The following is a 22,583-nucleotide window of genomic DNA, read 5'->3' on the forward strand; positions in this document are numbered from 1 at the left end:
ATGTGGTGTTACAACTGCGTTCTACTGGTCTGTCTCTTATTAGCTCCTTGCAGGCAACTGCCAAATTCTATTTGACACTACTATATCCTCTAGTGCCTGGCCCAGAGGTGCAACAGTCAATACATAACGTTTCAATAAAGATATCTATGAATCTCATTTCATAGATATGATTCTCATTTCATAGATAAAAATCTCTACTCTCCTTAAAACCTTTCATAAAAGAGGACAATTATCTTTCCTCTTTGACCACATGTACAGCCAGTATGGTGGTTTTATGCCACATATACACTACTTCAGTGTTGACAACCCATGGTAACTTGTTTTAATTCTATTTTGATAAAGAACTGGAAGCTCAGAGAGTTGCCCTAGGTCACAGAGCTAGCAAGCAATGAAGCCAAACTAATACAATGTGCAAGATCAGGACTAGATTTTTCTTGTAAATGAAGTAAAAAATGAGGTTGGCTGAAAATGACATTTCCCATAGGGCTTAAAAAGTGATGAAGGAAGCAAATAACTGGTCCATTTCAGACTATGGATATGCAGTTTTAAGAATATAAACTGAAAACCAGCCTTTATTCCTATTTGGAGTATAAATAACTACAGATGCTGCTTCTGTCCTGTCAAATAAAAGATCCACCAGACATTCAGTTTGAAGTAGTTACAAAACAACTTCTCAAATTTATTTAACTCATGGATAACATGGTAAAATACTGCATAAAAAGAAAAACACAGCCACCACTTAATATTTACTAAGCCTTGCAGACAGCTCAGTGTTTAGGCACCTTATCAGAGAGATTACAGGATTTGCATCATCCCTTGAAAGATAGAACCCTGACAAGCACGAGACTTTTTCTAATTCAAAATTTAGTTTTATTAGAGCTCCCAGCATTAAAAAAAAAATTGACTGGATTGTTGCTTCAGTTTTAATTTTCCATTCCTATTTGCCTCCTAATGACTAGAGGCATTAACAAAACAACATTTTAATAGGGATTCCTCTCCAGAAGTCATTTTAAAAGTTTAAATCCAGGTTTTCCACCCTCTCTACATCTTTTTCTCATTTTAAAAAGAGTTTTGGAATATGCTAACCTGTACTTAGCCTGCTACATAAAGCCTCTACTTTCTCAAGTCCTACCTATAATGCCAAGACTCATGCCATAAAAGTCCATGGGGGTGCTAGGGTGACCGTTGCTAAAGCAGCTCCTAATAATCCCAAAGTAGGTCATAATCCTAACCTTCAACAGGAGATAGCAGCTGATTGCATCATTTACTATATACATCAGGCTAAGATGGGAAGAGCAAACCAGACACCCTTTGTCTGCTACTCGTAAGTCATAGCAACAGCCAGGCCTGTGACACTCTTATCAGAGCTCACCAGCAAAATCACGGCCACACCACCTCATTACTGAGCCCACTGCCCACTCAGCCACACAGAATAGCTTACAAGTTTTCATTGGAATAGATGATTTTCCCTATTCAAATGAAAACATTTTATTTACTGCCTAGATCTACTAATGACAGCCTCTCCATCTCCTTGTTGGAGAGTCTGTACTTTTAAGCAAATGGGGGAGTTAGAAATAGAGAGGAGCATATAAACAAGGTGTGCCTTATCTCTTCCTCACTAATTTCCTAGAAGACTGCAGTTTCTGAATGTTCAGTTCCTTGCGAAGGAGAAAATTTATGTAACTGTTGTATACTCTATGTAGGAATGGATGTCTCATTTTAGCCTTCATTTCTTTGTGTAGGTTTCACTCGTCTCTAGGTATTGAGAGTGGGAAAGGGAGGGAGGGCAGGAGAGCCAGAAACCACAAGAAGCAGTATAAAGCACACACACACTGTGTCAGCAACATGACAATTTCTCTAATATCATCAATGCTGACTCTTAGTAACTTCTTGTGGAGTTGAATACATCACTAAATTTCTATTTATGCTCTGCCTGAGGCTTTTTCCTAACCACTAATTGTAAGTGAATGACTAGAGAGCTTTTGTGAAAGGGGTAGGACACAAGTAATATCCTGGTCTGTAGCCAGGTGTCAGTGTACTTTATAATGAAGAGAAAAGAGAATTACAGAGGGATTTTTTGGTTCAGTCTTTCGTCCAACCAAAACTTAAGACTTAAAAAAAAAACATTCTTGGGTTAAGGGACAAAGGTATGGTAGAATAAGGGGGTGAGAAAGGGAGTGGTAAACAGCAAAATTCAAGGGATAAAAGAATACCAACACAAATTCACAAAATACAAAGGAATAAGAAGGAATATTTTTCAGTCATAAATGGATCAGGGAATAGGGTGAATGGGGCACAGCAGATCAGCCATTCAATGGCTTCTGTGATAATTCTGAAATCCATTGCAATTTATTTTTGAAATGAATTCTTCTCCTGGACAGTTCAAAGATTGTGCTTAAAAAAAACATCACTAGAAGGTAACAGCTTTTTAAATATTGATGTGCCTCCTGCTTTCAGGTGATTTCCTTTTGGTTAAAACCCAGAAGCAGCGAAACCTCACATGGATGGAAGAACAGTCTTTTGATACAGGTGAGGGGAGGAGCTAGATGAACTTACACAGTAAGTGAGGAGTCTCTATTTCTTAGTCTTCTCCCTTGAACCTTCCAAGTCTCTGACATAACAGAGATGGCAGTTTATTTCCTCTGGAAGAAGCCAGTAATGGATACTTGTCTGTTGGCTTTTCCCAAAACAGCAGTCCCTTTCTTGGGGCCCTTTCGTTCCTCTCTGGGTTCTTTTTTCACAGTCATGGCAGGTGGTCTGTGTACTGAGGATGTCTTCATCCTAAACTCCTCTTCACTATCTGTACAGGATTCACTCTCGTAGATTTTTTCAGTCACTGGTGGAATAAAGAAAAAATGGGGCATTGAGTGTTGAGTCATTTAGAATACTACTATATCAGGGGAAATTGAGGTCTTGCCCCCTCCCCCTCCCCATTCCTTCAGACCCTCTTGTGAGAGGCAGGTATGAACTTCTCTCCCACTGGAAGAGATCCAGCCTCAGAAAGGAAGCAAATAAGGGATCCTGGGCTCACATAGCCTCTGGTTGGGGCTTGGAATTAACATTCAACCTTATTCCCTCACTGCTTATGACTCGTGCCTTTAAATGGGTCTTTATCATTTAATCGCCCAAATCCTTTACTTGGGCCCTGGCCTATGCTAGCTAACTTTCTGAACTCTGCCTCTGAACTGCCTATATCTTAAATAAATACTTACTTATATCTCCATGCTTTGACTGACCCACAGTATCTGCCTATTCCCACTGCTGGTTTTCCTGGTCTTAATTTCTGGTCTACTTTCCAGCTCCCATCATATCTAAGCCAGGCTCATCTCCCTGCCCTGGACCCTCCTTGGCTAACTCTATCCTGATGTCGCCCATTCTGCAGAGAACTGGAGATTAGGTTACTCAATTGTTTGGTTCTTAGTTCTAGCTAATCCAAGATTTAGTAGTAGTCAACATCATGAAGATAACGATCCCAAGCAAACTCTTATCAGCTGGCAAAGAAACCTGATAGGTTCCACTGATAAATGAGGAAGTTACCAGTTCTCTCACTCTATAAACCAAAGTCCTATTTTCCTTGCCAGTAAAACTTACTAAGTTTTCCCAGTGGAAAACTTTGAAATAACTACATGGTGAGCAATCATTATAAGTAAGCCCTAAAGGGTAGGAGCACAGACAGTGGCTTCCAACAATGAAATCAGAGAATGAGAAGGGTCTCTTCAATATTACTGTAATACATACAACCACCACAAGAAACAGTACAACGTCACCTTCCTGTAACTTTAGAGACCTACAGCAGCTGTATAACAAATGCCATCTAAATTCTTTCTTAGCCTTCCTAGTTGAAGCAAATGATGGAGAAAGAGTAAAGGAAAACATCTCTTTTCTTAGCTGAACAGAGAAACATAGTATGCATAATAAATGCTCAAACAACTAAAGTGAGATATTTTTTCCCATTAAAGAACAATGATAGTTTTAAACTCTTAATTATTGATAATTTCTTTCTAATAAAGTATATTAGTCAAATTGTTCTAAAGGAATAGCCTTTTAAATCAAACATTTCTGTGTCTAAAACCTAGTCTGCCACTTATATAATGTCAAACTTTAACATACCACAGAAGCACCTGGAAGGTTTGTTAAAGTAGACTGCTGGGCTCTATTTCCAGAATTACAGATCCAGTAGATCTGGAATAGAAACTGATAACTAGCTTTTCTAACATGTTCCCTGGTAATACTGAAGGTGCTGGTACGGGGAACACATGTTGAGAACCACTGTTCTTTCTTCTCCTGTAAAATGGGAATAACACCTGCCTTAAGGAATTCACAGATGTACCTAGCAGTCTTTGGCAAGTCCTATTCAATGCTATTTTTTTCTCTCACCATGAACAATACTGGAGGCCAGCTGGCTACTACCCACAGAGCATTTATTCACCCTTAGTCCTCTAGCCATTAAGGTTGCATAATTAACAGTCGCCTCTCTAAGAGTTCCTAGAATTTGTCATTACTTTCAAGAGCCTAGAATTCACTTTGCAGACAGACTCCTGCCAAGTTAAGAGGCCAGAAAAACATTAAGCTTTAAATATATACTACGCATTTTCTAAGCTCTTACACTCAAACTGTGCTTCACAGACTAGAGGTATCAGAATCTCCCATGAGCTTATTAGAAATGCTGTATTTCAGATCCCACCCCAGACCTTATGATTAGAAACTGAATTTTAACAATTCTTTAAGCGCATTTAAACAGCATTTAACAATGCTTTAAGCGATGCATATAATCAGCAAAGTTCGAAAATGTTGTTCTAAGAAATTTGGGGTACTTCCAAGGCAAACCTATTTGTTCAGCATTTATAATCCCAGAATACCAACCCATCTCATATGCATCTTCAAAAGCGTTATGTAAGTGGACAACTGAACAAAATTATAAGCTGTTATTTATTCAGTATCTTAAATTACGGAAGTCTGAAGACCCATCTACAAATAAAGAAAAGACTTACTAGTAGTTAAGTGATGAAAGACTATGCTCTTTCATAGCTGTACTTCTTATTCAAAGGACAGCATGTCTAACTCCACCATCAATTAGCACATTATTTCATTACTTATTTATGAAACCACTGATTGCCTCATTGACAATTTTATGAAACACACTGCTTGAGGTAGTTAAAAATCAGTCAGGGCAGCACCAACACAATTTCTTAAACAGCTAAAAAGAGTATTTCCATATTCAAGGACAAAGGCAATTTTAACTTATAAATACAGGACCTTTATTTTAGTTGAGCAGAATGCCACTTTTCTGGGCTGCCATAAAAAAACGTTCAGTTTTTGGGGTAATGTCAAATTTCTTTTCCATTCAACAGCTTTGCTCTTAGAAATCCACCTTCTTGCCTAGGAGTCAACCCCAAACTTATCTCAAGAGCCCAACTTCCCAGTTCCTGGAGCGAACTCATAAAAAGGGAAATTTCGGCTTTTAAACCCACAGAAAAATTCTGACCAAGTACAGGAAAGGGCAAGCCCCCTGTGCTGGCACATTTGGAACAGGCTGAATAGAGAGAGAAAAGCAGAACTCCTTTGTTGGTTATGGGAGCCAAGATTCATTAGGTTAAGCTTGGACTACAAACCTTAAAAAAAAAAAAAAAGTGCTATGTGAGCACAGTTTTTCACTGTTGTGTCCAAGGCTCTTAATAGCCCTGATGGAGACAGAAGTGCACAAAAATTCACATCCCACACCTGGCCAAACCCTGAGTACTGTGTTCTGAACAAACTAATAAGTAATTAGTCACAAATTTCCAATGAACTCTAACAAAGATAAATCTGATTTTCTTATTTTGGGGTAGAAGGAGGAAAAATATAGCACTGAAGTTTTATCCTGCTCAATTTAAAAGAGATCGAGAAATGTAACAGTAAATAATATATTATCAATGACCTAAGTAAGAAGCTTGAAAACATACTTTTAGAAGATTGAAAGAAAAACAAAACAAAACCAAAGCCCAGAATTCAAAGGCTCACAAGAAATTTGGCACTGAAAAAGGCAGAATTTCCACATGTACGGAATTTTATTCCTCAATAATATGCTACAATTAAAATGGCAGAGGCCTTTCCAGGGAGTAGGAGGTGGGAAATAACAGAACAGGTTTTACAACTGGTATCTTCACTTGTCTAAATAACCACATTGCCTAGAAAAAAAAACTCTGATCCTTCAGAGTCAGTCAATATTTAAGACAGAAATTTGAACTAAGATAGAAAAACCAAGAAAGGGAAAATAAATCCTCTAGGAAAGCAAGGCTGTGGCGGGTGTCACAGAAAAGGAGAAACGACAATTATGGGTTCTCCAATAAGAGGTTTAAGAGTCTAAACCTACAACTCTTTCCAAACACAAAAATATGGTCAGTACCAGTATCTGAGCATTCCATCAGACATCAACTGCTAGATCCTAAAAACCCCATAGAAGAAGACAGCCTGGCTCAATGATAGAAAGAGCAGAACAAGCTAAACCATGGCTGAAGAGTTGGCCAGTGACACAAGGCACATGTGTTTCATAAAATAGCTTCTGAACAGGAAGTACAAAGGAAGCCATCTAGGTGATTTAATCACCACTCCACCACCACCAAAGAACAAACACAGCATCAAATACCAAAGACCCTGATACTCTCTTTCAGAATCTAATCATCTCTAAGATCTTCTCTGCTGATCTAATTTACAAACCACCATTCTAAAATCACAAATGCTCCAAAATGTCCAGGATAACAATAACATCTAAGTTCATATTGTGGTTTCCATCTTGAAAGTGTTTTTAGATACATTACCTCACCTGAATCTTCACAACAACTCCACAGATAGGCAAAATTTTGCCTCCATTCCACAAATCAAGAAACTCTCCCTCAGAGGTTTCATGGACTTTTAATCAAAGCTGATTTTCATAGTGGAAGGCTCAAATAAGAACCCAGGAGTCTGACTTCATTGGCAGTAGTCTCTATATCCTTGCTACTCAAAAGTGTGGCCCACAAACAGCCAGCATCACCATCACTTGGGGATAATTCACATGTGAACTGAAGTCTGAGATGCACTGCTCTATGACGATCATGGTGTCTCCCTAAGGTATAACTCTATTTCTAGATTTGGAACCAAATATTTTTTCTTACCTATGCAGCCTTCGCCATCCACAAAGGTTTTAGATTTCAGCACACGCTTTCGTTTTCTTTTGTTTTCTCCACTTGAGTTCTAAAAGACCAAAAGTAACAACTTTAAGCTAACCAATGAAGCTATAGAGAAAAATAACAAAAGCTTCTTAATTTATAACAATCACTCTCTGATAGTCCATTACAATAAAAAGTTGAAAGAGGAATGCCACAGATTTTGTCTTAGGGGACCAGCCCTACTACACAAATGTGCAGGCTTGATATTTCATAGTTTATAAGAAGAAAAATAGCTTGTTGAACAAAGAACTGTGTTCATTCAGACAACAAACTTTTGCTGGGTGGTGCCTGTAGGCACTATGACTGAAAACCAAGAGGACAAGGACCTTATAGTGTAGTGGAAGAGACAAAGAAAACACACCTATTCAATATACTATAGTTAGTGCTTTGAAGAAAGACTGCAGCAGATGAGAACATACAGAGAAGGCCATTAAATCAGACCAAACATTTCTATAGGCACACAGCTTTGCTACAGACACTTGATACTTCAGTCTCAGAACCTTAACATCATACCCACCTAATCTGGTATCAAGCAGATATTAATATAAATTTCCTTTTATATATTGGTCTCTTTTATCCCACTTTCTCTTCAGCAAATAAAGAAATCAGTGTAAGATTTAAATAATAGTTTTAATGCACTGAATTAAGGAAAATTAATAGTCACAAGGGAAAAAAAACTTGACAAGATCCATTTTCTCAACTTTACATTAACAGATGTACATTAACAGATTTAGATAAGATGCAGCTGAGGATCATTCAGAACTATCTTTCCCCAATTGTTGCCAACTTCTCCCATCCAGCCCTTTTCCAGAAGAGCTTCTAAAGGGCAAAAAAGTTCGTAGTCCTTTAACTCTCACTCTTTGCTCTGAGGCAGAGGCAGGACATCTTTTTGAAAATTCCAACAGAAGTTTTATAGCAAAGCAATCCTAATTCTGGAGGTCATGAAAAACAAAACTGTTCCCAAGATTTGCTTCTGAAGTCTTCCAGACATTATGCTCTATAGCTAAAATCTCAATTCAGGTAAGAGAGGGAATGCCCATTCAGTACTATCTGTAGGAAAGCAGAATGAGACAAGAGCCATCTACTGGCATTTGTGAAATATACAAGTGATCTGATTTAGTACAGTAGGTTCAGGGCCCTGGATGATAAAAGACTCATGAAAATGTAACCATCGCAGGGAAATTTTACCTTGATGGAAGGAGGCTCTAGTTCAGTCTTTGGCTCAGGTTCAGGAAGTGGAGAAACAGGAGGAGATGGCAATGGTGACTCAGGTTCATAAGGTCCAAGAGAGTCTGGTATGACTGAAATAATAAAACAAGATAAGAAAGCTGCAATCACTATTTGGTACAATGCCTTCTCCAATGGCTCTCTAAACTTCTACGTCCAGCAAATGGCATTTTGCAAGCAGTAGCTCATGACAAGCAAGGACTTTGAAGCTATATAGTTATCTTTAAAATGCATGTTTATTAATTTTATACAAATAAAATCAGAAAATCAAGAATTATTCCAGCTGGAATGTACCTTAGAGATCATCTTAGCTAAACTTTTCATTTTACAGATAGTTCAGAATGTAAAGTTGCTTTATAAATAAATACTCATCATCTACCATGTAGCATACTTTTCACTTCTACTGTTTCAGTTTATCCTCACAACAGTAAGAGACAGATATTATTATTCACACATTAGAGTTCAGAAAGAAGAGGTTCAGAGAAGTTAATTAACTTGCCAAAATCACAGAGCTTTTAACTGAGGCAGGAAATTTTAAACCTAGTCAGTCAGATTCCACAGCCTTATATTCAACTAGACCATGTAGCCTTACCATTCAGGATTAGATATTTTCTCTCAAGATCAAGTAAGTGGAGATAATCAATAGATTGCATCAACTATTCTATGCCAGTGTCTTTGTGAATGTTATCTACAGACTATTTGAAATCACCTGAGAGGTTTATTTGTTAGACTGAAATGTTAACTGCATAAGCTTTGAAAGGAAAGTCACCTTTGAAATGACGATAACAATGCTGTAAGACCTGCTTAATGTCGTGTACGGGAATTTTTCTCGTGATTGCCCCTATGATGAGGCTTGTTCTGCTACAATGAGATTAACAGGAGAACACTTTTAGGAAAGAAATATTGCTATGGAAGCCGAATCACCTGAGAAGACAACATCACCAGACGGATCCTCATCATTTCTGAATAGGTTAAGAAATAGTGGTCTTAGTAACAGACCCATGAGAAGGGAGTGAAAATCCTCATCTGACCTATTGCTTAATCACCACAATGAAACTGCTGGTCAAGGAACTGGGCTAGTTGCTTAGCCTCACCTGCTCCCTGAATCTCCTGGCTGTATTCAAAATCTCAGCACAAGTCTTGGATCTGAAATTCTCCCAAATGATTAGGTCAGTGTTAAAAATTATGACAGTGGAGAGAGTTCAAGGCCAAATGACCCAAAGAGGTGAAGAAGAACAAGAGCCAGAATGAAACAGTAATTTATACACTTCAAGTATGAAATGGCCCCAAAACTTTATAAGCTCTTAGAAACAATAGACAGAAAGTACCCAGCTATTAACCCAGTTCTAGAAGGCTAAAATACAGTGGGAGCTCAAGCAAGAGAAAAGTCAAACCACTGAGGTATAGTGAAAAGTCAAACCACTGAAGGTATAGCTGTTAAAGCTGGGCCACAATGGTAGATGTGCTACAGCAGTAGGACAAAAGTTAATGCAGTGAGGGAGCCAAAGAAAAGGTATGATGAATACTCACGGTAATAAACTTAGGAGCTCGTATTCTATTTCAGTTCTGTAACTACTTGATTTAACCAAGGAAACCACTGAATCCTAGTAGCATTCTCTAAGACTCCTCTCCCTGTACAGTATGCAACTGTTTATTTAGATTCCTCCTCTAAACTCGAAGCTCCAAGGAAGCAGAGATAGCATTATTTTCCCAGCACTGAACACACAGTAACAATAAATCACTTTTAAAAAAAAAAAATACAGGAAAACAATCACTTTCCAAACTAAATTTAGGATGAGAGGTTTCCAGGTCGAGAATTCAGCATGTATATCTCCTGTTTTCCACACTCATATCCCCTAAAAAACATTATAATGATAAAGGAATACAACGTTGTAACACGCCCACAACAGGGAACAGAACAGAAGAGAAACCAAGAGCTCTTAATAAAAAAGAAATTTCAACGAATTCCTGGAAGATGGAAGACAGATGAGAGAAAATTGACAAAAGAAGCATAGATCAATTAGGTGAGTCTGAAAGTAGAGGAAGTTAAGAAAACTTCTATTTATCTGATTTTTAAAATTGTGTGTATGTATGACTGTTAAAATATTTTTTAAAAATTAAGTATTTTAAGGTAGGAAGGATAGGGAAAATTACTAGCATTTAGGGGGCTTTACAAATACTAATCATTCATTCTTATAATAACCCTATAAAATCACCATTACTGTTATTTATTTGATACTACTGAGATTCAAACTGATAAAAGAAAAAGCAACTTGCCCATATTTATATTCTAGAATCCAGGTCTGTCTGCCATAGTCTTTACCAAGCTAAGAATTCTGTCTCAACATATTTTTAGTGACATAAGCACAAGGAATATTTGATACATTTGTGTATTTTAAATATACTTATAGCAAATCTGAAGCTCTTCAGCTGAAAGATACTGAGGTAGCAAAATGCCACTTATGACAGGAAAGCAAACAAGAACCAAGCAATGTAACTACTTGCCACAGAGTTTTCCAGCAGAGATGGGTAATTAGAATTCCTGGTAATCATTCATAGCTTCCAGTCTTTTTTTTAACTACCTATCCTTACATAATAAAGGGGATCATTTGCTTAACCTTCATAATATGCAACTTGCAAGGACTGAAAATGTTAGTAAAGACTTAGGCATTGCCACTTAAACTGTATTTTTTCTTAGCAATGTACATATTACTCTAAATGTTACTGCTTTCTGGTCTGGCTTTTTATGCTTCACAAAGAGAGTTCCCTGAACTGCTAATGCAGCATAAGACCCTGCCAAGCTAAAGAAGAAAATAGTTCCTTGGGTAGAGTTAAGGATATGAAGTTGAAAGGAATTTTCTTGCAAATTTACTACTGCCAAACAGTTCTGAGTACCTAGTAGGATAAGTAGATGAATATTAAGAAAACCTACTATGTGCCAAGCATTGTCCTGGTACTTTTGACACATCTGATTTAAATTCACAAAAAGTCTACACAGTTTGTGATAACATCCCCGTATTTTAGATTTGAGGAAAGAGAATTAAAGAAATAAAGTTATCTGCTTAAAGTCACACAGTGAGTAGTGAAGTTAAGATTTAAACCCAAGTCTGACCACAAAGTCCTTGCCATTTCTTCCACTCCTGCTGCTCATCTACTAACTTCTAGCTTAAGATAGCATGTCAAAATTATATCACATATTCAGTGGAATAGAAATAAAACAATAATAAATTTGAGATTATGTAAAAGTTCAAAACAAAATGCCACTAGATTTGAGACAAAGAAGAAACTTAGAAATAAAATGGCAGAGGTTTATAAATTTAGTCAAATGCCAAAAATTATCTTTGCCAGTGGAAAAAAACATGAATGCCTCTGCTATCATATGTTATTATAGATTGTCCATTGCTATCACATTTCTCCTCTTTCCTTTCCAAATTAAATAACCCCACTCATACTTCTAATCACCCATGGGTATTACTTTTTTTGAGCTAAGGATCAGAACTACAAAAAATATTTCAGAAGTATGTAATGAGTGCTCAATCAACCACAGTAATTCCTCCTGACTTAGAGCTGATTCCTTAAGTAAAACTAGAGTATCTGGTTTACCTTTTTAATGTGCATTTGGCTGACGGGTTCAAAGATTTTCCAGAATCTTCCCCAAGTTCTTTTCCTGATTGGAAATATGGAAGACTGTTCTAACTAGCATGTGTTCCTAAGTTTACTTCCCAATTTTTCCCCATGTGTTTGCACAGAGCTGACTCTATTCCCTCAGTCAGAACATTCCTTGAAAGTCCTTATTTCATCCACATTCTTGGAAATCTTCTTTTCTGTGGTATTGGTCTAGCATTTTGATAACTGATATGAAGTGAGTACAAAGCAAATTGCCTCCCTGGGATGTTCACAATGCCTACCCCTACCCATTCCAAAGAACCATTCAAAAATCATTCTTCTGAAGGACAATGCACCTCTCACAGGATATCAGAGACCATAATCCTTAACACATAAGCATGATTGGTAGGATTAAATCCACAGAACAAAGATGGTATATCTATATAGACAGATTCAACTTTGTTATACTATTTCTGAAGTGCGCTTCTTTTGCATTACTGTCATCTATATGTATAATGTGTTTTTTCACTTCACATTCTTTTTTGGGGGTAGCTTCGGTTACCATTTTTAATTCCTCTTATAGCAGTTTTCTAATAAGAGTAGAATCTAGATTTAATTCTGTTCAACAGTACAGGTTCTTTATACTATTTTTGAAGAGTGTTTAATTCTTTCACACTACTGTCATTTATATGTATAATGTGTTTTTTCACTTTACTACTTATTCAATAGACCTAAAGTCTTTTTTTGGGGTGGGGGACTCTGTTACCATTTTTAATTCTTCTTACAGCAGTTTTCCGGTAAGAGTAGAATCTAAGTTTAATTCTGTTAAACAGTATAGGTTTCTTTTTCGTACTCATTATTATTCTTTATCCCTATTAGTATCAGTTTGTTTACATTTCTTTATGTACCTTTATGTGGTGCTAAATCCCTTTGAACTAGATTTCCCCTCTATAACCTAAATCTCTTAATTCCCATTATGCCATGAATTCATGGATAATGGATTATAACAGTTCAAGCTTTTCACCAATAGTTTTCATAGTAGGCTTTTCAGGGTAGTTTGGTATTTCAGTTTAACCCAAGTGTCTTTCTCTTTAAACTCCTCTTTCTAGACTATACACTTATATTATTTGAGAAGCAATCTTGGCTCTTATAATACTTAATATTCTTTTAAAAAGCACATTAATTTTCCTGGTGAAAATCTTGCCCTTATTCTGCTTGTTTATTTTACAACAGTGCCCACAGCCTAAAGCTGGAAGGCCTACAGAGCCATTCTCTCTGAAAAAATGACACAGTAGGAGCTTCTTTTCTTACCATGGTTTTACTTATTTGGTACAGACCACCACGAATACCCTTCATGCTTATATCTTTCTTAAAATAGTCATATGAAAATAGACAAAGGAAATATTTCCTTTTTTTTTTTTTTAAGAAAAGGCCTTAGATAGTACTATTGAATACTTACTGAATAACACGTACTGAATGCTTATTCTCTTCACCTTTGCACTAGTTATTCTGGCAAATTACCATGAAATCATGATTCTGGTCAAAAGGTTAAAGCAGATTTTAAACAGAAATAGGCTCTCTATATATCTCAATGCTAGGATTATGACTCTATCATGACCTATAATAAATTACTTTTTAGCTCCTTGAATATCATATAAAGAATTGATCCCACAAGCCAAAAATAAAGAGTCATGCCCACCTTCCTCTTCACTGCTGTCGGACTCAGGAAGTTTAATTCTTCTCCTCTTTTTCTTCATGTTTTCAATTTCTTTGGTCTCATCATCAGATAACTCCACTGGCTTCCCCCTGTTGCAAACCAGAAATAAACTAAACATTTTGCTCAGAACAAAAACTTAAGTCTTCATATCCTATGAACCTTGCTTTATGACTCATGGTCGTAATATCAGAGGGTAGAAAAGTTCAGAGTTAAAGTAGATCAATAAGGATTTTTTTTAAAGGGTCCTCTGCTAACTTATCACTCTACAGGTTACTACATGGGATGGCCACAGTAAAATATTTCTCCAGTATTCTACTGCCACAAGAGGCTACACCTGACCATTAAGAATTGTTCCAAATTTTTCTTACTTTCCCTATTGCCTTTCAATCACTTAACAAGCGTTAAATAATTAACTCTTACCCTACATAAGGCTCTTAGATAAATACTGAGGATGCAAAAGATCAAGAAGGGGATACTGTTTTCAAGAAACTCAGAATCTGGCACATCAACACAACTAACAATAATACAATGTGATAAATTTTACTGAATAAAATGCTATGGGACATGATCTCAAAAACTGTAAGAGCTAAATAGAAGTTCATAAAGTAGACAGAGGAGAGAAATATTTTAACAAGAAAGAGTAATATGAGCAAAGGCACAGATGTAAGATACTAAGGGGATTCTTATGACATAATAAAAAGCCCAAGCTCTATCTTGACATTATTTAGTTTCTCTGTCTGGATATTCCATCATACTACATATTCAACCAACAAATAATTTATCAAAGGTTGACTGTATATTAGTGACACAAATATGTACAAGACATAGTCTTCATCTTCAAGTACCTTAATTCTTTTATAACTTCAAATATTCTTATGCTGTAACTTTTTTCTACCTTAAACTAGAAAAAGAAAAAATAAGCCCAAAGTTAAGAAGGAGGAAATAATAAAGCTAAGAGAAGAAATCAATGAAATAGAACACAACAGAGAAAATTAACAAAGCTGAAAGTTATTTTTGGGAAAGGATTAATAAAATTGGTAAATGTTTTACAAGACTGATAAAAGAGTAGAAATATAAACTATCAATATAAGGAATGAAAGAATCTGTACTAATAACTACAGATTCCAGAGACACTGAAAGAATAGGGCTACATTATGAAGAACTTTACAGCAGTAAAGTCAACAACTTAGATAAAATGGACAAATTCCATTAAAAACACTAACCCAAGAAGAACTTGAAATTCTGACTAGCTTGACATCTACTAAAGAAATTGAATTCATAATAAAAACCCTTTCCACAAAGAAAACTCCAAACCAAAATTCACTGGTGAATTTTAGAAAATATTTAAGGAAAAAATGATACATATCTTACACAAACTCCTTCAGAAAGTAGAGGAGGGAGTGCCTCCCAACTTGTTTTATGAACTTAGCATTATCTTGATAATAAAAGGTGGCGAAGACATAAGCAGAAAAGAAATTGACCACTAGTCTTCAAAATACAGACACAAAAAATTTTTAACAAAAATATTACACCAAATCCAGCAACATCAAAAAAGGAAATACATCAAGATCATCTAGGGTTTATCCCAATAATGCAAGGTTGTTTTAAGATTTAAAAACCAATCAATGGTAGGTTGGGCCACGGTGGCTCAGCAGGCAGAGTTCTTGCCTGCCATGCTGGAGACCCAGGTTCGCTTCCTGGTACCTGCCCATGTAAAAAAAAAAACCAAAAAACCAAACAAACAATGGTAGAATGCTCGCTCGCCTTTCATGCGGGAGGGCCTGGGTTCAGTTCCCAGACCATCAAACCCCCCCACCCCCCAAAAAATCAATCAATCAATGGAGGGGTACAAAGATAGTTCAGTGGTAGATTCCTCACCTGTCATGTGGGAGACCCAGGTTTGATTCCATGCACTTCCCGAAAACAACAACAAAATTCAACAAATGGTACTGCAATAACGGGATAGTCACATGGAAAAAAGAATGAAATGTGACTCCCACCAGAACATATAAAAAAAAAATCAGTGGAACTCACCACATTAATGAAAATAGTATATGATCATTTCAATAGATGCAGAAAAAGCATGTAAAAATTCAATACCCATTCATGATTAAAATACCTCAGTGAATGTGAAATAGAAAAGAACTTCCTCAATCTGGTAAAGGGTATCTACTAAAAACTGACAATTAACATCATACTTGATAGTGAAATAATGAATGTATTGCTGGTAATAACCATCAATAGTGAGCAGTGTACCAGCATTTGGGGACATTATAAACCATCCACATCACATGTTCCTAGGAAGTGAAGTCCACTGCACAGTGACCTAACCATCTGAAATTTCAGCATCTGGTTGATTTTTAAGGCTACAGTAGCACCAACCTTGCCACAAAAGTGTAGTCTTTCTGGGCCTATCAGTGCCGACAGTGTCCTTTAGAATTTTGTTCAACAGACTAATTCCTACCAACTATGAGGTTGGTATGAGGTAGTGTCTCAAATTCCTGGATCCATTTTTAACAGCATGTGTGCTTTTTATTTTCTTTTCTAATTACATTTTCCCACTTGAAAAACAAACTCATTGATATAAAAAGAAAACAAATAACTTTTTCTCCGAAATTTGACTGGAAACAGTACCCCTCATTTGGCAATTTAAAGTGAAAAACAGATACACACACAATCAGGCAGACATACGCCATGTCCACAAATCTGGGAGAAAAGACAATCCATTTAGATCAACAGAGCCAAAAAACAAACAAAAAAAACCCCCAAAACTGACTTTGGGCCCCAAATCATTCAAATGGACTGATTCCACAGTTCTTTTACACTAGATAAACTACGAGCCTCTCTCTTCATTTTGAGTATATGGTTGTATCCCTAAGGCATTAAGTAGGATTTAAAGCCCAAATGAAAACTGACTGTGGTCAATAAGACCAAGCAGACCTTCGCAACTTCAGGAGAGACACTCTTCTCCAGCAAGTGACAGAATTCTCCTACCTTTTTTTTTCCTTCTGCTGCATTTTAACAGGCTCTGCTTTTCTGTTGGATTTCTTCAAGCCTAGAGGAGCTGCCAGCTTTGGTTCTGTGGCAGACACTGGAGGTTGCTCCACTATTTTTTCTTCTTTTACTTCTTGTTCTGAATCCAAACTGACTTTAAATTTATCTACAATAAAGTATAGCAGACAATATATGACCCCATCATGTAATGTTACTCCATCACTCTTTTGACAGTTTACTATGGGCCAGTTAATATGTTAATTACAGGAGCTAAAGGGATTGAAATCATCTCTCTCCTCATGTAGCTTACAGTCTATTCAGAAAACATTTCTCCTTTCCAACTACCACTCTAACTGTTTTCATTTCTGCACCCTGTTAAGCCCTCATTATATCATAGCCCCTTGGCCAAATGATAGTAAAAGCAAGGCTTAGAAAAAAATAAATACAACTTTATGAGACATCAATCTTATTTTTCAGATAAGGAAACTAAGGTTCACAGGAATTAAGAGAGACACAGTTTATAAATGGTGACAACAGAATTTGTGACAACACCATTTTCTTTTTCTACTATATTCTACCTTGTAATGCCTGAATATTTTTATTACCTTGCAATTACCTTAAGGTAAATTGATACAATTGAATTACTATTTTGGAATCAGGTAAGTTTGGTTCAAACTTTAGTTTGCTCTAGGAAAGTTATTTTATCCAAAAGTCAGTCTTCTCTGTAAAATCCAGGATGATATTTACAAGATTATTACAGGGATTAAATGTGAGCAATAGTGAGATAAACTGATTTACTCAAAGCAACATTGGTAGAAAAGTTAAGAGGTAGAATTTGAATTTAAATCAGTATAACTCCTCAAAGTCCTTATCCCTTATCCTAGAACAAGCTGAAAAACACACAGACAACTACTGCACCATGTGCAGAGGAGTAAAATGTATGCAAGATGAGCCTAGCCATTTGAGAAATTATATAAGCACATAATCTAGCCTTCACATTGTACTCAGTGATAACTTTTTTAAGAACAGTCACAAAAAATACTCTAAGAAAGATGCAAACACCACAAGGCTCCTAAATAAGTGGTTCTGGCTACACAATCTAAAATACCTTAAGCTATTTACTCATATCTCAGTTTTATCTGTAATATACAGTTTAGCACAATAATTTATAAATGTCTATTATTTGAAAGGGCAGTTGACAGATGAAAGTGTAATATAAAACCTGTTCATACTTTCTTCTTTTAAGACTTATAATTTGGATGGAAAATTTGAACAGTGGGACTCACCCACCCAGTGACAGTATATGCTCTTCCATTTTCGGAACTGTTCAGTTCTTCTCAAAACCATTTTCAACAAAATATCCCAAACTGTATAGGAGAATAAACATCTATCTCCAGGGGGATCTAGGGATTTGGCCTTAAGCAGCTGACCCAAAAAAGTTCTCTTAGGTCTCATGTCTGTCTTTAACATTTATGCAAATGTGGCATCTGTTATAATTTATACAGTTTTAATAGCACTTGCTTTAAAATTACTATTGTTAGGAGGAAAACTTCCAAATATTTCTTACCTACCTCAAGACTAAGGACAGAAAGTTTATTGCTTCAAGTGTGTATTTCAGAAAACTGATCTGAATTGTAACACTAACAAAACATTAGATTCAGCATCAAAATTTTCTACTCTGTCTTAGTTTCACAGTATTTTGGGAACTCCAAGTATATATATATTCAGCTATAGTTGGTCAATTAGCTAGTAAAGAGGTAGTTTAATGCAACATTTCAGGCAACCATTGCGGGAAGTTTAACAACATTTTCTCATTATCTGAGCCATCAAGTCATCATTTTACTAATATGTCTCTTTTTATTACTCAAGGAACTGTTTATGACTTTTTATTTTGTCACTAATGGTAAAATCTTTATTACATATAAATCATTAAGTTTTTCTTGTGATGTAATTCATATAACATAAACCTCATCCTTTCAAAGTATACTGTTCAGTCATTTTTAGTATATTTTATATAACCATCACTACCATCTAATTTTAGAACATCATCTACAAAAGAACCACCTTATCCACTAGTAGTCACTCCTCATTCCCCACACATTCACCCCAGCCCTAGCAACTAATAATCTATTTTCTGTCTCCGTAGATTTGCTTATTTTGGACATTTAATGAAAATGGAATTATATGATACATATCATTTTGTATCTGGCTTCTTTCACTTGTTTTCAAGGGTCATCCATGATCATTCCTTTTTTTATGGTTGAATGATAATATTTCATTATGTGGATATACCACATTTTGTTTATTCACTCATCAAATGATGGACCTTGTTTCCACTTTTTGGCTATTGGTTGTTCCCACTTTTTGGCTATTACAAATAATGCTGCTATATTCGAGTAAAAATTTCTGTGTGGACACATGTTTTCATTTCTCTTAGGTATATATATACCCAGGAGTGGAATTGGTGGGTTGTATGATAACTCTGTTTAATTTTTTGAGGACCTGCCAAACTCTGACACTGGCTGCATCATTTTACATTCCTACCAGCAATGTATGAGGGTTCCAATTTCTCCAAATCCTTATCTACACTTGGTACTATCCAGCATTAAGTTTTAAATGGTTCAAGTTCTCACTACAATCAACTCTCTTATCTATTAAGCTTCATTTTCAGTGAAATGTTCTTGTCATGAGTCAAATAAAATTAAAACATTTATAATCTTACTCTAAACATTCAGCCTTGAAAACACTATTAAACGGCTTTATAAAGCCATTCTTTTTTTACTAGGTGAACAATTATTTCTTTTATTTTATCCAGGTTTTCTGCCCCCTCTATTACATTCTACTATAACATCCTGTTTATACTATGCCTAGCAATTAAAATCATTAACTATTTCATTTCTTCTGTATTTGTCTGGAAACTATAAGGGTAGGGACCTTGTCTTATTTTTCATTGTATCGCCAGGCACACAGCAGGTGCTCAGTAAATATTTGTTGAATAAACACATGAGTAAGTAAGTATATACTTCTGAATATAGTTTAATTTTTTCTTTTACAATGAGCAAATATTCACATATCTTGTGTTCTATTAAAATAGTAATTTTTTAAAAATCACTGTTTTGTAAGGTTAAACTCATTAAAAGACAATAATAACAGAATGTGAGCCTCATCAAAGTTGCCAAGAAACACATAATTTGACTTGGTAGAGTGGCTCTGTACCAGCCATGAGGCCGGTGACAAGTGGCATGATCAATTTCACAAAGGTAGGGAGCTCTCCCTGAGCACTGTGGCTGCAATTATACACCTGTGCTTTTCAATAACCTGAAAGTATCAAATTTTCCAAATACTTTCAGAACACAAAATTATTCTTCTCTGACTGCTTCTATAGAAAATAAAAAAATGATCACCACCCCATCACCCTACCAATTTGATTATCATGGAAAAGCAGAATGCTGGTTAATTTTGCTTACACAGGAGTATAACAAATGGATCCTAAGAAAATCTTTATAAAATTGATGCTCCAAGGATTAAACTGTCTAAAATTGAGTGTGTTAATGATTTCATTACTAAGTTAGGATAATGTGAGAATGGATTATTGACTATGGACATTATACATGATGCCCCATTGAAGAAGACGGCTGAAAGATACATTGACTGAGAAGTGGAATGGCAAACTGTGGTGTATATATATGATGGAATATTGTGTGGCTACAAAAAGGTACGAAGTTGTGAGGCAAACAATGAGGTGAATGAACCTTGGGGACGTTACGCCATACAAAGTAAGCCAGAAACAAAAGAACAAATAATGTATGGTCTCTTTTAGAAAATACTTATAAGAAAATTGGGGCCTAGATTGTAAGCTCATACAGCAGTCACACTTAGTTAAAAGCTGTAAGTGTTATTTCTAGATTTTTGAGGTGCTGTGCTATGTATGTAGAACCCAGTATCTCCTTAGAACTTTGGCTACCTGTGCGACACCTAAGACTCAGAGTTGGAGTTCTGCAGCTCTGAAAGTCGGCATTGCTATATATAACTGTTAAAGAAACCAAAAAAGATACCAAGCTTCAAATAGAGATAAGAATGAAGCCGATCGGATTGGGACTAAAATTAGAACACAGAGGTAAGGATGACATTGTCTGTATTTTAGAATATCACCTACTGTATGAGACCAAAGGAAGAGAGCTTTATTTAGTCCTAAACCTACATTTTCTGTAGCACACAAACTAACTCAACCTGTCTGGATAGCCTATTTAAACAACCCAAACACACAGAGCCCAGAATGGGAATTAGGGCTTGTCATTCTGTATAGCTTAATGTAATGCCCAGATACATCCCAGAATATGTTGAGCTGATACTTAAAAAGCATTGGCAATTGACTATATAATATGATTGGTTTGTGCGTGAAGATTTCTCAATAAAAACATTAAAAAAAAAAAGTATTGGCAAAGTCCCTTGAGGGATGGGAGAAAAACATATGCAACTATTAAGCTTTACTATGGGGGAAACTGTCTCAAATATTAGGGACTTCCAAGTCAACAGGCCAAGCCCTTTATCTTGAGGTTGGCTTTTGTGAAGCCTATTTCTGTAGCAGAGAAATTAAGTCTACCTATAGTTATACCTAAGAGTTTTTTCCAGAAAACCTCTTGTTGCTCAGATGTGGCCTTTCTTTCTCTCAGATGTGAGCCCAACTCTGCAAATAAAATCATTACTCTCCTCTCTACATGGGATATAACATGCAGGGATGAAAGTCTCCCTGGCAACATGGGCCATGACTCCCAGGAATGAGACAGGCCCTGGCACTGTGGAACTGACAGCGTCTTCCTGAGCAAAAGATAGAAAAGAAATGTATCAGTGGCTAAGAGAGTTCAAATAGAGTCAAGAGGCTATTCTGGAGGCTATTCCTATACCAGCTTCAGCCAGATATTGCCAATCATCGTGGTTTGCCAAACCCCAACCAAAACCATTCTTGCCTACCCTAAAGAACACCTACGGCTTTATGTGAGATTCTACAAAAGTTTCACATGCTAAGATTGCTTTCCAGAGATCTAGAACCTCCAGACAGGTTCCCAGACCAGATAAATCACGAAATCCAGAGGACCCAGCCTTTCCAACAACATCAACCAATTCCATCATTCTATCCCATATTATCAACACCATAATCTAACATGAAAAAGAAGACAGGATTTAACAACTGAGTATGACTGCTGAATCGTTATATTGGTACTTCTTTAGTCTCCAGTGTCTTAAAGCAGCTAAAAGGAAAAAAATCTAAAATGGTAGAACTGTAATCAATACCGAACTTTGAAATCTGTTTTGTAACTACTTGTTACAATGTACACGGAAATTTCTTGTTTGTTTTTTTTTAACATTTTTTTATTAATTAAAAAAAATTAACTAACACAACATTTAGAAATCATTCCATTCTACATATGCAATCAGTAATTCTTAATATCATCACATAGATGTATGATCATCATTTCTTAGTACATATGCATCGATTTAGAAAAAGAAATAGCAAGACAACAGAAAAAGAAATAAAATGATAATATGGAGAAAAAATAAAAATAAAAAATACAAAAATATATAAGAAAAAAATAAAAAAAAACTATTGCTCAGATGCAGCTTCATTCAGTGTTTTAACATAATTACATTACAATTAGGTAGTATTGTGCTGTCCATTTTTTTTTTTTTTTAGAACTCATACCATTCTACATATGTAATCAGTAATTCTTAACATCATCACATAGATGCATGATCATCGTTTCTTAGTACATTTGCATCGGTTTAGAAGAACTAGCAATACAATCGAAAAAGATATAGAATGTTAATATAGAGAAAAAAATAAAAGTAATAAT

At 35.9% G+C, this 22,583-nt stretch overlaps 1 protein-coding gene and 1 long non-coding RNA gene across 6 annotated transcripts in view; one reads left to right on the forward strand and one right to left on the reverse strand.

Annotated features, from left to right (window-relative positions):
* Positions 1-654: 654 nt before the first annotated feature.
* Positions 655-22,583, reverse strand: part of POLD3 (DNA polymerase delta 3, accessory subunit) — a 70,791-nt gene continuing 48,862 nt past the window's right edge. For all 4 annotated transcript variants that reach the window (XM_077113582.1, XM_077113581.1, XM_077113584.1 and 1 more), the window contains exons 8-12: positions 16,732-16,897; positions 13,720-13,826; positions 8,376-8,488; positions 7,134-7,212; positions 655-2,836 (exon numbers count right to left, since the gene is read on the reverse strand). In XM_077113582.1, the coding sequence (XP_076969697.1) occupies positions 2,634-2,836; positions 7,134-7,212; positions 8,376-8,488; positions 13,720-13,826; positions 16,732-16,897 (668 nt within the window). In that variant the 3' untranslated portion in view covers positions 655-2,633. The remainder of the gene's footprint in view (positions 2,837-7,133; positions 7,213-8,375; positions 8,489-13,719; positions 13,827-16,731; positions 16,898-22,583) is intronic.
* LOC143644510 (uncharacterized) lies at positions 1,221-13,861 on the forward strand. Of its 2 annotated transcripts, XR_013156740.1 has the most exons (5): positions 1,221-1,324; positions 2,458-2,529; positions 5,352-7,089; positions 10,325-10,438; positions 13,660-13,861. It is a non-coding gene; the product is annotated as an uncharacterized LOC143644510 (long non-coding RNA). The 2 variants fall into 2 exon arrangements; XR_013156741.1 differs by lacking the exon at positions 5,352-7,089.

The sequence above is a fragment of the Tamandua tetradactyla genome, chromosome 8, assembly GCF_023851605.1.
Source record: "Tamandua tetradactyla isolate mTamTet1 chromosome 8, mTamTet1.pri, whole genome shotgun sequence".
NCBI classification, from domain to species: domain Eukaryota; kingdom Metazoa; phylum Chordata; class Mammalia; order Pilosa; family Myrmecophagidae; genus Tamandua; species Tamandua tetradactyla.